Raw genomic sequence first — 12,363 nt, forward strand, 5'->3', positions numbered from 1 at the left:
GAAGCAGTGATGTTAGAGCACCCAACCCCTCAGATCCTTAGCTGGCTCACCCGCTGCAAGGCCAGCAGCACTGGGCAACCATCTCAGTAATACCAGTTAGGGTTAAAAATGCCTAGAGAATAGTATCAGAAGTAGCAAATTTGAGTACGGATGTCGCAAAACTGGGACCCATGGGAAAACCATAAATGGGGCAGGCTGTTTCTTTGGGAGGAGACTGGGGTGGAGAAAGGGAGGAGCAAGGGCTACAACAAGGATGATCAAAAATGGGAAAAAGGATAATAAGGCATGCAAACGTGTGGCGAGTGCTGTCTGAGGGTCCCTGCTGGGCAGCCCACGCCTGACCACCGCCATCCAGATCAGGACAATAGCCCGACCTGTTTTTATGACCGTACCACACAAGTCAAAACCGCTTCTGTGTCCAGGAGGCGGGGGGGACCACAGGGTGGTCTCCCTGGCCAGCAGGGGAACATCTGGGGGTACGGACGAACAGACGGATCGAGCATCCCGGTACCACCAGCACCTTCCCACCACTTCCTACTCATAAGAAGCAGTTTGACACAGTAAAGGTCCAGTTTCTCAGAGGAGAGAAAGGCTGCAGGACTAAGATTAAAATTAGTTTTCTGAACAGGTGGGGACAAATCAAATCTCCAAGATAAAGCACACACACGAGCACTAAACTGTAGCGCAAAAACTGTCTGCAGTCAGCATTAAGTTTCTTCCCAGCTGGGCAAGACGGAGCCCGTAATTCTTCTGTCTGAAGTGACAGATGAAATAAATCATTAACTCTATAAATTCTTCAGTGACCTTTATATTCATACCCTATGTTTGAGGCAGCCAATTGTTACAGCATAGCAAATCACTGCATGATTCACATTGGCAGAGGCCTTAGCTTACAAAAATACTCTTTAAAAAAAAGAAGCCAGCTGGAACATTCTGCCCCCCAGGACAATAATAACTTTTATGCAGTTCCACCAAATACTTTAGGATAAGCGTCAGCTACAAACAGAAATTCAAAGTACAGGAGACACATAATTCACAGGAACACATGGTCAAGGCTCTTTAATCAGAGATGGATGGAATCACAAATCCATACATTCCTCCAAGGCCAGCTCTCCAACAATTACATTTTCTTCCAAGAGCATATTGACAAATAACTATCTTGCACCATGCCCTAGAACTGTTTTGCTCCAAGTTTTCCTGGCCTTTTACCCCCATTTCTTCTCCCACTTTTCTGCATTGCACCAGTTCTGCGGGATTTAGTCCAACACACCCCTGTAACAAGTGGGCAGTAGATCTTATGCGGGGGTCTTGGATATATTTATTTACTGTTCACTGGTCCAACTATTCATCACTGGGGCTCCAATGGGTACTTCGATGGACCTGCTAACGCTGGCCTACCAAATACTTCGGGAAAAATGTGATGAAACAGATGAAGGGCTTTCTAGCACAAAGATGACTATCACGAGCATGAGGAAACGAGCTTGGAAGAAGCCTCCATGTCTCCCCTGCTTTTCCAGGGCTGCATTCATTTGCAGGAAGCGGGGCAGGAAGGGCTAGAAAAGGAACAGCTGGACCCAGAGCACACAGGAGGAGGCTCTGGGTCTGCAGTAGCCTGTACAGGAGCAGCTTACGGAGCCAGACAAAAATTCAGCCTACCCAGATGGATGCGAAGGGATGGGACAGCTACACAACTAGCTGGTGCCAAATCCCACTCACGGATGAATGAAATGGAAAATAAAATGGACAGAGCAGTCCAGTCCCTGAGCAGTCAGGAATTTCTCATCTACACACCTCTGGGACACAGCATCTCCATCCCTCAGCCTTGCTCTTCAAGGCTTCTCAGACATCTGCTGCACTGAGCTTCCCTGCCAGCAAACACATTTTCCAAGGGTCTGTATTTGCCTGTACCTTACCGTAAAGCAATGAAGAAGAGTCCGGTTCACAGCACTGTCTGCATCGTCCAATAACAGGCAGAAATTAATGGTTAAATTAATGGTTTTCCAGTGTACAGGGCAGCATTTATTAAAGTTGGGTGCCTAAGCGGAGACTGCAAGACCTTTATCTTGGCATCTGAAAGGGATAACTTGATTCTGAGAAGTGCTCAGCACCACTGATGAGAATTTCAGATACTGACTTGTGTATGGGAACAGCTGAACCTAACATCTATTTAGGTTGTCGGAGTACTGTAAGGTAAAGCAGTTCAGCACCTCCAGATCCAGGCTTAAGGATAAGTTTATGATATTTCATCCAAACAAGATACGTTAAAAAGAGAAAGCAAGAGGGGGAGAGAATGAGGATGCTATGAAGTCAGAGCCGGCTCTTAAGACTATTGCTTTACTGTTGTCCTTCCTTAGAGACAGAAAAAAAAACCCAGAAAAAACCCTAAAAAACCCCAGAAAATTAAGAGAGAACATGTGCTCTCCTTTTCGTCTTTGAATCTGCCACTCACCCAAACCTTGCAGAAGTCATAATGCCCCAAAACTGGAAGCCCAGAGAAGGGCTGGACAAATGTTCACAGCGCTTTCCAAGCTGCATTAGCAAGGATTAAATACAAGCAAGATTGAAAGGGATATAAAACTCCTGCTTAAGCCTTCTCCCTCAGCTCAAGGGCAAAGAAATCTGCATCCGGGTCAGCTCATTTCATAATTGCTTCCCTCAGAGGGCTTTAACCACCACCTTTGATGCACCTGGTGTTTGTCACTGCTGGCGAGGGTGACGCTCGCTCAGAGCATCAATCCCCTTAAATCAGCCCAGCTGTACATACATTTCTCATGAGCCACGTACACACAGTTTTTCAGTCCGATTACGCTCTGGGCAGAGCGGCAGCGAGTTCCTGCCCATTCGTTCACCACTCTTGCAGCACTTTCTGCCTGTTTGAACATGTTTGATCAAGCCTATTTCTCTGGGTCACGGTTCTTGGTCGGGAGCTGGGGAGGCTGCATTTGCCTCTCGGGTGAATTTTGTATAACATTTGTGAGGCTGCGTTAGCTTACACATGGCAGTCCTCCTGCCAACACACCAGACCAGTTTCTGTTGACCTCGCACAAGGCATTGGCATGGGTCAACAGAGTTCCCACCTTGCTGGGCTTTTGTCCCTTGCAGAGGGAGCAGAGATTGTTTAGGACATGCACTGGTGGTGGTTTCAGGCTAGCACGGGAAGCGAAGCTGCTGAATCCATGTCTCAGCACTGAACTGAACAGCAGTAGGATGCTAAGGGCTCAGGGATCCTGCTCCTCCAGCGGGAGCTGCCAAGGACAGGTAAGTCAGCCCGGCGTGAAGCACGCACGCTGCCTCTGCTCTGCTCTGCTCTGCTGTCTGCATGTGCGAACTGGAGCAGAGGGTCAGTAGCTGCAAGGAGAAACCGTTGCCACAGGTCATCCCGAGAGGTAGCTTTAGGCAGGTCCCTGATGAGAGTTGCCTGCTTTCCTGAAGCCCAATGTCTCTCTCTGGATGAATTTAATTTCGACTCCAGTCATGAGCTCCCCTCAAACTGCCCCCCAAAAATCCCAGTGGTTTTTAGATAGGCATGGTGAGTCATCCGAGCGTGAAGAAAATGCTTCTCCTTCCTCCATGAAAGGAAAGCACCGAAGCATCCTCTTTTGAATTTAACTGAGGTTCTGGTTGGTGCTTTTTTTGGGACAGACTGTTTTCTTGGGGCCTTTTTTTTTTAAAGTACGTACATCCCAGAGAGCATTAATTGAGGAATATCAGAGTCTTGTTCTCTCACCACCATTTGCAGCTGAGCCAACAGGAGAGCTGGGCTCCATCTGCGTGGGTCTCAGTAGAAGGAGATGACATTGTCCATGGCTGCTGGGACAAGGAGTGGGTCAGTCTGAGCACAAAGAGCCAGCATGAACCCATGCCTCCTGAAGCATTCACACTTAAGGTCAGGTGCTTTCTTTGAAAACCTCTAATAAGGAGGAAGTGTTCAAAGGAGCAGATAATTAACTGGCAAATGTCAGTCTGGAGTTTCTCAGACCCCCTGAGAGGACAGATGCTGTTAGACAGACTGACTCCTCGCAGGACACCTGGGAAAATGGTGCTTAGGAAAAAGCAGAATGGGATGGGTGCCCGAGCTTGATCCTTCAGGGAGCAAGAGTCAGCCGAAATGCTCGACAGGAGGAGACCAGCCACGCTAAACCAAAACATCAGCAGGAAGGGGTCTAAGGACCTTTCACGAAGGGCTGTGAGCCAGGACAAAGAGGTCAAAGCATCCTCAGGGGGACCCTTGCAAGCTTTCTTAATAAAACCCAGCCACTCTACCCCACAATGAAACGTTACTCCAATTCTTCTAGGCTTACTGGAAAACCTGGAGGGAACTGGCTAGTTGGGGTGGGAGTCTCCACCCCGTATGGCTAAGCCATACCATGAGGCAGCCTCAGGGGAGCCCCACTTTTGCACACTTTTGCATGTGCACAGCTCCTTTTCCCAGAGCTGACCGCCTTCCCCCTCGGCCGGCGGGCGACAGCCCCTGCACCGGCGGCACAGCTTTCTGGGGGTTTCACAGAGGCTAACGGGGAGACACCGCAGCGGCCGCAACGGAGCCGTCGGCACTACTGCAAGGAAGCGGGAAACAGCCTTTGCAGGACACCTGTAAAGTACAGCCAGCTACGGAGGGCTTCACAGCCACACCTGGACCATGTGTGAATGCTTCTAATCCCAGGCTGTGCTTGTTCCATTCTCATTGCTTCACCAACATCTTCAGCAGCAAAAAAGCCAAGAGCCTCTCAGCAGCCTGATACACCCTGATACAGTGAGTTTATGCTCTCAGGAGAAGATTAAACATTTACCTTCATCTTGTCTTCTGCACCCCAAGAGTTTCCCCAGAGACTAACAGAAATACAGTAACTGGTAATGGAGCTAGCTTCAAACAAATAAACAAATAAAAGAAAGGCAGAAATGATGGATAGAAGGTTTCCACAGATTTACAACCTTCTCCAGCAAGCTCCCAGCAGAGCAAAAGGACCATGTGAGTGAAGCCGCAACGCACTGGTCACGTCTTTACAGAGCCATGCATTGAGAGCTCTGCCTCTGCTGTGACAGACGGACAACCCTCCCAACGGCCCGGCACAACCAGCAGCCAGCCCTTGTTTTTAAGCACCGTTACCATTCCTGTGGGGGTGTGAGCTTAGCAAGCCTCGCTGCTTTTGACAGGTCGTACTAATTGTTCTGAAAAGGCTATTTCTGTTGCGCTTTTCTTAAGTCACTTTCCTAAGTAACAGGACGAAATGCAGAAAGCTGGAGTTAAAACAAACTGGCTAGCTGGTGAAAGCTAGTGCACCGACAGCACAGAGAGAGCAGAGAGAGTGCTGGTGCTCACAAAAAGACCGCTAGCAAGGTTTGTAGTTTTTACTTCCATGTGACCTCATACACCATGTTTGTGTTTTCCTCACACACACGCCCCCACATGCTAATACACGTGTTTGCAATTCTTAAATTAAAGCATTAGTGAAATAGGTTAAGACTCAAAAGAAGAGGAGTTTTGCATGGCTAAATCTCCCTGGCTAAATCTCACCTGCTAGCAAAGGTTTTGGAAGAGAAGAAATCTCAGCTTGGGTTTTAAACTAATTCCTAACTATCACGAGTTGCAGGGAGATGTGTAGAGAGCCAGAAGGTGGGGGAGGAAGGAAAGGGCTTGTGTGAGGGCGTTGCCTATAGCCGTTGTCCAGCAGAGAAGTTTGCGTTATAGAAAGGGATAACCAAGTCAGCTAGGACTTTTCAGCTGAAGGGAAGAGGCAGCTGAGAGACGCGTGGCAGAGATGCATGCAGTCACAAGGGGTCTGGAAAATGCAAAGAGCAATTGGTGATTCACCATCTCTTTTAATACAACATCCAGAGTATGTCAAAAGAAGGTATTAGGAGTCAGCATCACACCAAACAGGCGATGGTTCCTCACACAGTTTGTAGTCAAAACCACAGACCTCCCTGCAAAGCAATGTCACAGAAACCAAAATCTACAGGAGCTGAAAAGGAGGGTGAACAAGCTCACGGGATACAAATCCACAACATACGTAGAAATCACATCATTCGCATGAAGCTCCAAGTCGAACTCTTCCCAGGCATCTGCTGACATCCATGACCACGTACACGCTGCTGGGCTAAACTGACCTTGGGTCCAAACTGGTGCAGCCAGCCACTCTTACCTGCTCACTGGGCTTTGGCATGGCCCTGGACCGGGCAGACCTCGGGCTCGGTACCGTCCAGCCAACTCCACTTCTCAATCCTCACTGCAACGCGCCCCACACCTTCTCCCCAGGGATTCACCAGAAGGCACCGGGGCACCGCAGGCTTCCCGTGCCGCTCCCAGCACCACGGGATGTGTTTACCAGGAGCAGCCTCCCGGGAAGCAGTCAGGCTGCCGAGAGCAAAACTGAGAGGGCGCAGATACCATCGGAGCGGCTCTCCCCGCTCAAAGGCAGACTTCACAAAAGTTCAGTGTCTGATGAGAGGCTTAATTCAGAAACGAAGCAAAAGAGTCGCTGCTTAGAAAAAGGCATGGGAACAGTGACAAAAAATGGATGCCTTAGCAGCAGTATCAAGTAGTTGCAGGTAAGATTTGTTTTCAGTCTGGTCGTCTTGTTTTACACCTGCACTTGAGTTTTTCTCTCCTTAAAGAAATGTTTGCTTCGTTGTTTGGTTGAAGTTGTTAGGAAGCAGTCAGCTGTTATACTGAATTAAATGCTTTTTATTATGCAAAGGCTGACACTGTCTGAGCTGTAACTGCGTGAATGTGAACAGCATATTAATTCAAAGTCTGTATGATTACACTTTACCTTTAAAGGTCACTCAGCATTTTCTGTTTGCCAAGTCAGTGATTTCTGATGTGTCTTGTATGGACCTCGGGATGTCTATGCATTATTTCTATGTGCAAGAATCAAAGCAAGCCAGTTGAGAGGTAGGCTTCAGCTCACTGCATGAACCACCATGTTCTTAGATATAAAATGTAAAGATAGCAAAAAATATCCAAAACATTAAAAGCCACAGTGCAAGTATTTTTCCTGAGTTATGTCAAACAGCATTGGGATGGGGGCCTGAGTTAAGAAAAATTGCACAAAGACAGCATCTCTTATGCAGAGAATTAAGTGGTGCATGCACTAGACATCTTGCATTTATTTTTTTCTTCAATCTGTTCCGAGTATATTTAGCAAACTGGCAGACTGATTCTTTTCAGCAGGTAGTGCGCTTCCATCATCTTTAGGTATCTCAGATGGCAGAACAATGTTTAGATAGGCCACAGGTCTGCCCCACATGGATTTCAACTCCACGGAAGCTAAAATTTGGATATGCCTAAGTGCCTCATGAGCCTACCAGAAGTTACATCTGTATCTTCAAGCAACTAAATTCTTCCCAAAACCCAAGCCAACATTTGCTGAGACTTGAGAACTTGCAGGGCGCATCCTTTCCCATGTGCTGTACATTCTCTATGTCCGGCTAAATCAGTGCTGTTTTTATGGATGGGAGTAAAGGACAGGATATCGTGGGAACTCATCTTCCTTCTCCAAATCAATATCACAACATGGTTTAAGATAGTATCCCAACGTGATTAAAATATTCTTTGCATCGCAAGTTCAGTGAACAGTAAAAAAAAAAACAAACAAAAAATCCACACCCAAAACCCAAACCACTCTACACAAGAGCAACTGGAAGAATTTACATTTGCAAAGGTGTAAAAACCTGCATTTCCTCTGTGGCAAGGGCAAACTGTAGAGCTACAACACAGCAACAGAGCATGCAAAAAGGGTATATATCTCCCTCTAACTGGGACATAACTCATTGACCCTGCATGATTATTTCATATCACGTATTTAAATTAGTTTTACAGCTTTCACCTAAATTGTTCTTTCTGAGTCTTAACTAGATTTAACAGAAGCTATCGGATCAGAAATTTGACTTAAGTTTGATATGAGCCGTCTTCTCCCCGGCACAACTGAGGCAGAAGCTAGAAGTCGCACCAACAAATTTCACATAAGCCTCCTGCTGTGCAAGCGCTGGGGGACTGAAAAGACGTTGTTACAAGAGCAGACTGTTTGCTTCCTAAGAAGGTGCGAGTTAAGGAGCATCCTCGGGCAGCTGTGGCCCCGCCAGCAGTCAGGAGCCACCAGGCAGTTTCAGCCGCGGCAGGAAGGCAGAAGACACCAAAGGTGATACATCCCCCACAAGCGGCACAATGTAGGCCAGCTGGCACTAGTGTCCCACTGGTGAAGAAGTTAATACTTCCTTTTTCTTCACTAAGCCACAGCGAGTCCACAGATGAGAGAGCTGATGAAAACCAGAACTCGCTGGTACTAGAATTTGTTTTCTTTTGAGAAAAAGGTTCTTCCTTTAATGCTGAAATGCAGCCATGTCCCAGGCTTAAGTGCATCTTGCCATCACATTTGGCATTTGTTCAGCCTGGGAGATGCAGTTACTACCCCAATGACACTTCCTGTTTGAAAACTGTTGTAAAAAAATAATGAGTACGTGTTGGAGATAAGCCACCTCTTCCACTGTGCCGTTTCATGCTAAGAAGAGAAAGCAAGCCCCATTCATCGCTTATGCAAAAAGGGAGGCTGTGTAATCTGTGCCGTTTGGGTTGTTTTCTTACTGCTCCTGAACTACTGTACCACAGACTCAAGACGATGCCCTCTTGTTCAGTCCTTTCACCAGGTGTCAAAAAAATTGCTGTGGTTGCAACGTGAAGCGCTTGGCAAGCATGACAGTGACCAGTGTGCTTCTGCCTTGGCAGTCCACCCTGAAAAGCCAGCTCCAGCCTGGTCTCCTTAGGCTTAGCCCAGCAGTCGCGGCACTGAAAATCTTTTCGTACAGTTATCAAAGCAAGCCACATCAAACACCACGCACTCCCCACAGCCGGAGCTGGTGGCTGAGGCGCTTGGTGGAGGTGGAAATGCAGAGCTCCTGCTCTGATGGACAGCTTGATCCGGTGCTCTGGCGGGTTTGTTTGCTTACAGCATCCAGGAAGTACAGACAATTCAGGAGCAATTCAGGCTTCAAGGGCTAGATAATACTGAGCTCCTCTGACTCCTGATTCAACCCTGTAACAACCTGGCTTGCACCCAGAGGGCTAGCCCTCACCGCACCCTGCTTTTAAGCCCCATCCACGACCCACCTCGCTCATCTCTCTAATGCAGAGAATAACTGGTCAGATGCATTAGCATCCCAGGAGCCTGTGGTCCCCGACAGGAGCAGGTGCAACAGCAAGAGGCATCTCAGAGCAAGGAGGGGCTGTACTCAGAACAAGCACCTGGAAACATACTGCAGAAGCACACTTCAAACAGTGCCATTCCTCAGAGGAACAGGACACTTACAGCCAGACTGAAAGTGTCAGGCAGACACTTAGAGCTGGTCTCAAATAGCTTTTTCATCCCACGGAAGCGTACAATTTCTGCCCCCCCCCAACCTCATCTCAGTGCAAACAGGAAAAAAGGACTGCAAACAGCCTCTCTTACCATGAGTGCTGGAGGACAGGAATCCCTTCAAAAGGAGATTCAGATGTTTAAGACACAAACTGCCTAAGACCTAAATTTGTCCATCTGCAGCCCCACTTCTCTGCACGGCAATGATCTAGAGGAGCTCTCTATCACAGATACCCCCTCTCAGCCAAAACTCCAAAGGGAAGGACCCCCACATAGTTTTACCCACTGGGATGCGACAAACCCCCCAGGGCATGGAGCGGGTCTGGGTGGGAGAGCCACACCGTGAAATCCCTGCTCCACCAGAAGCCAACTTCCCATGAGGAACCAGCTGCGAGGAAACGTCCCTTCAAGGAGAATGGGTGGCGCGTGTCGCTGAGCCCAAGGACACCGCTCCCACCTCTTCTGGCCGAGCCCACAAACCTCGCACCAACCAGCTGCTGCACCCCAGGGATCCCCAGCGCCCGCGTCGCAGAGCTGACGTGGAGCGGGATACTCTGGCTGGTGGCTGACTGCCCCGACCTTTGAGTTTTGGCAGCAGTTCACAGGTTTGCCCAGCCTCAGATGGAGCACAGCAGCTGGGCAGATGGCTCTTCAGTACCCTGGGGACCCACCTAATCTTACCCTCCAGACGCTACTCCCTTCCTCCCTTCCTTGGGCTCCCTTCCCTAAGCCACCACACTGTGCTACCTCTAAATTGTCTTTAAACCAGCACTCAGCAGTACCCCAGGCTCTTACTCTCTCTCAGGACCCTTGCAACTAAACAGAAACTCCAAAAAGGAACACATGCAACACCTCAGAAAAAATCACCCTGGCTCCCAAGTCTGCCAGCCCGTCTCTCCACGGAGCAGGGATCGTTTCAAGGACAGTTTCTCGGCCATGGCCAAAGCATCCTTCCTCTGCACCAACCGCTGCGTGCAGGGTGTGACTTGTGCCGCTTTGACCACCAGCCCCAATGCTGAAGCTCCCAGCACTTGGCTTAGAGCACACCCATGGAGACAACCGCTTGTCTGCAGAGATGCTCCGTGGCACTGGTCCACGGTACTCCCGCAGACAGCCTGCCTCTTCATCCCACAGGAATCACACCCCAAACCATCTCTTAAATCAAAGTTGCAAAACCAAATGCCAAACTTTCCTGGTAAGATAGGCAAGACCATTTTGCGGGGGAGGCAGGGAGGGGAAATACTCTGAACGACATCCAGGTCTTTCAGCCACGCAGCTTGACAACAGCAAAGAAATTCTTGCTGAAAAAAAAACCCACTAGCATGTTCATTAGGATCCTCACTGCTGTTTTCCTTCTCAATTTGATGAAATCGTAATGGCAATAGTAAATCAGATAATCTGCTCAAGTACCAACAGCACGAGAGGACCCCTTTCACACAGGTAAACTGTGCAAGAATTTTCTTTCTGTATCAAGAAGTCCTAATTTTTTTGTTGTATTGAGTTTTGAAGAGAACAGCATGTGAGTTTCTTGGAATTATTTTCAACATCACCACTACCACAAAGGATTCTCTTATGATCTTTTCCGCAATGAACCAAGGCTGTAATTGAAGGAGAGCATTTGCACATCCGACGTGGTTTAACTTCACCTTCTCTCCCAGCAAAGGCATACCTCAAAACCAACGTCTCTACAGCCAAACTCTCAGTCTGTTTAAATCAACAGAGCTAGGTCAGATTCACAGCTAGCGTCAAACTGGTAACATCTGCTGAAACACATCAACTAAGGATATGACTGATGAAAAACCATTTGGAGTAGAAAGAGGTTTCTTTTTACTCGCTAAACCAGAAAGGCTTGGATGATTCTCAGCAGCCTATTACAATTGCTTCAAACGCTGGGTGTGCAACCACCAGTTTCATTAGAAATACTGCATTTGACTTTCTCTCTCTGTTTTAATGGCCCTATGCAGAGACTGAATTAAAGCGTGACTGAAGCTGCAAAAGCAGTAGTAATTGCAGTTGTCTATTACACACCCAAATCGCTTCAATAACACATAGATGTGCTCTGCCTGACAACGTACTAACTGGCATGCACGCTGTGGGAGCCAGGTAATTGTTGTTTATGGCACGGAAATACTGCATCTATATGGGAAGTTAGCATCTTCTGTGAGTTTGTGTGAAGTTCAAGCTCATTACAACCCTATGTTTATGTTCCCATGGAGAAGCGTAGCTCCAGTCGCCGGTAGCAAGGATGAAGATAACACCACAATTGCACAGGAGCGTCCCCATGTATGTTTAATGTTCTAAAACTTTGGCGAATTCATCTCAACCCCACTCGTCCCCAGAAAGCACAACACACAACCCAAAGATGCTGGGTTTTTCACAACATCTCATTTAATTCGAGAATTTGGTACGATTAAGAGGTATTGTCAGTGCAGCAACAGTGCTGATTTGTTACACAGAGAAGTTACATAGCGAGAGAAGCAAAACCAACCGTACGGGATGCAGGCTGGGGGTCCCAGCCCTGGGGCGGGGGTCCCAGTGCAGCCTCCCTGGCGCAGTTGGTGTCTCTGGGGATCTAGCCAGTAACAAGCGCAGAAGTGGGCTCTGAGCTTTTTTCCCTTAGGGAAGTGTGAAAAGAAGGAGAAAAAAAGGAAGGAGAAAAAAATAAAAGGAAGAAGAAAAGAAAATAAAAAGGAAAAAAGAAAAAGGAAGAAATAAAATAGGAAAAAAAGGGAAAAGAAAAAAGGAAAAGGGAAAACAAAAACGACATGGAAATAAGGAAAAAGAAAGGGAAAAGAAAAATAGAAGGCAAAAAGAAAGAGGGAGAAGAAGAAAGGAAAGGAACGGGAGAAAAAGGCAAAAGTAAATGAAGGGAAAGAAGCGCCCCCGGCTGAGCGCTCCCCCCGCACCCGCACGGGCACACGCCGCCCCTTACCGCACCGCCGGCTCCGTCCATCTCCCATCGCCGGCCGCGGCGGATCGCAGCCGCCCTCCCGCGAGGCCGCGCCGAGCC

The 12,363-nt window shown here is 48.1% G+C and overlaps 1 protein-coding gene across 1 annotated transcript in view; it reads right to left on the reverse strand.

Annotated features, from left to right (window-relative positions):
- PSD3 (pleckstrin and Sec7 domain containing 3) overlaps positions 1-12,363 on the reverse strand; it is a 112,597-nt gene extending 100,234 nt beyond the window's left edge. Inside the window, exon 1 of the mRNA XM_075137846.1 lies at positions 12,286-12,363. Within this exon, the coding sequence (XP_074993947.1) occupies positions 12,286-12,306 (21 nt within the window). The 5' untranslated portion in view covers positions 12,307-12,363. The remainder of the gene's footprint in view (positions 1-12,285) is intronic.

Source organism: Calonectris borealis, chromosome Z (assembly GCF_964195595.1).
Source record: "Calonectris borealis chromosome Z, bCalBor7.hap1.2, whole genome shotgun sequence".
Lineage (NCBI taxonomy): Eukaryota > Metazoa > Chordata > Aves > Procellariiformes > Procellariidae > Calonectris > Calonectris borealis.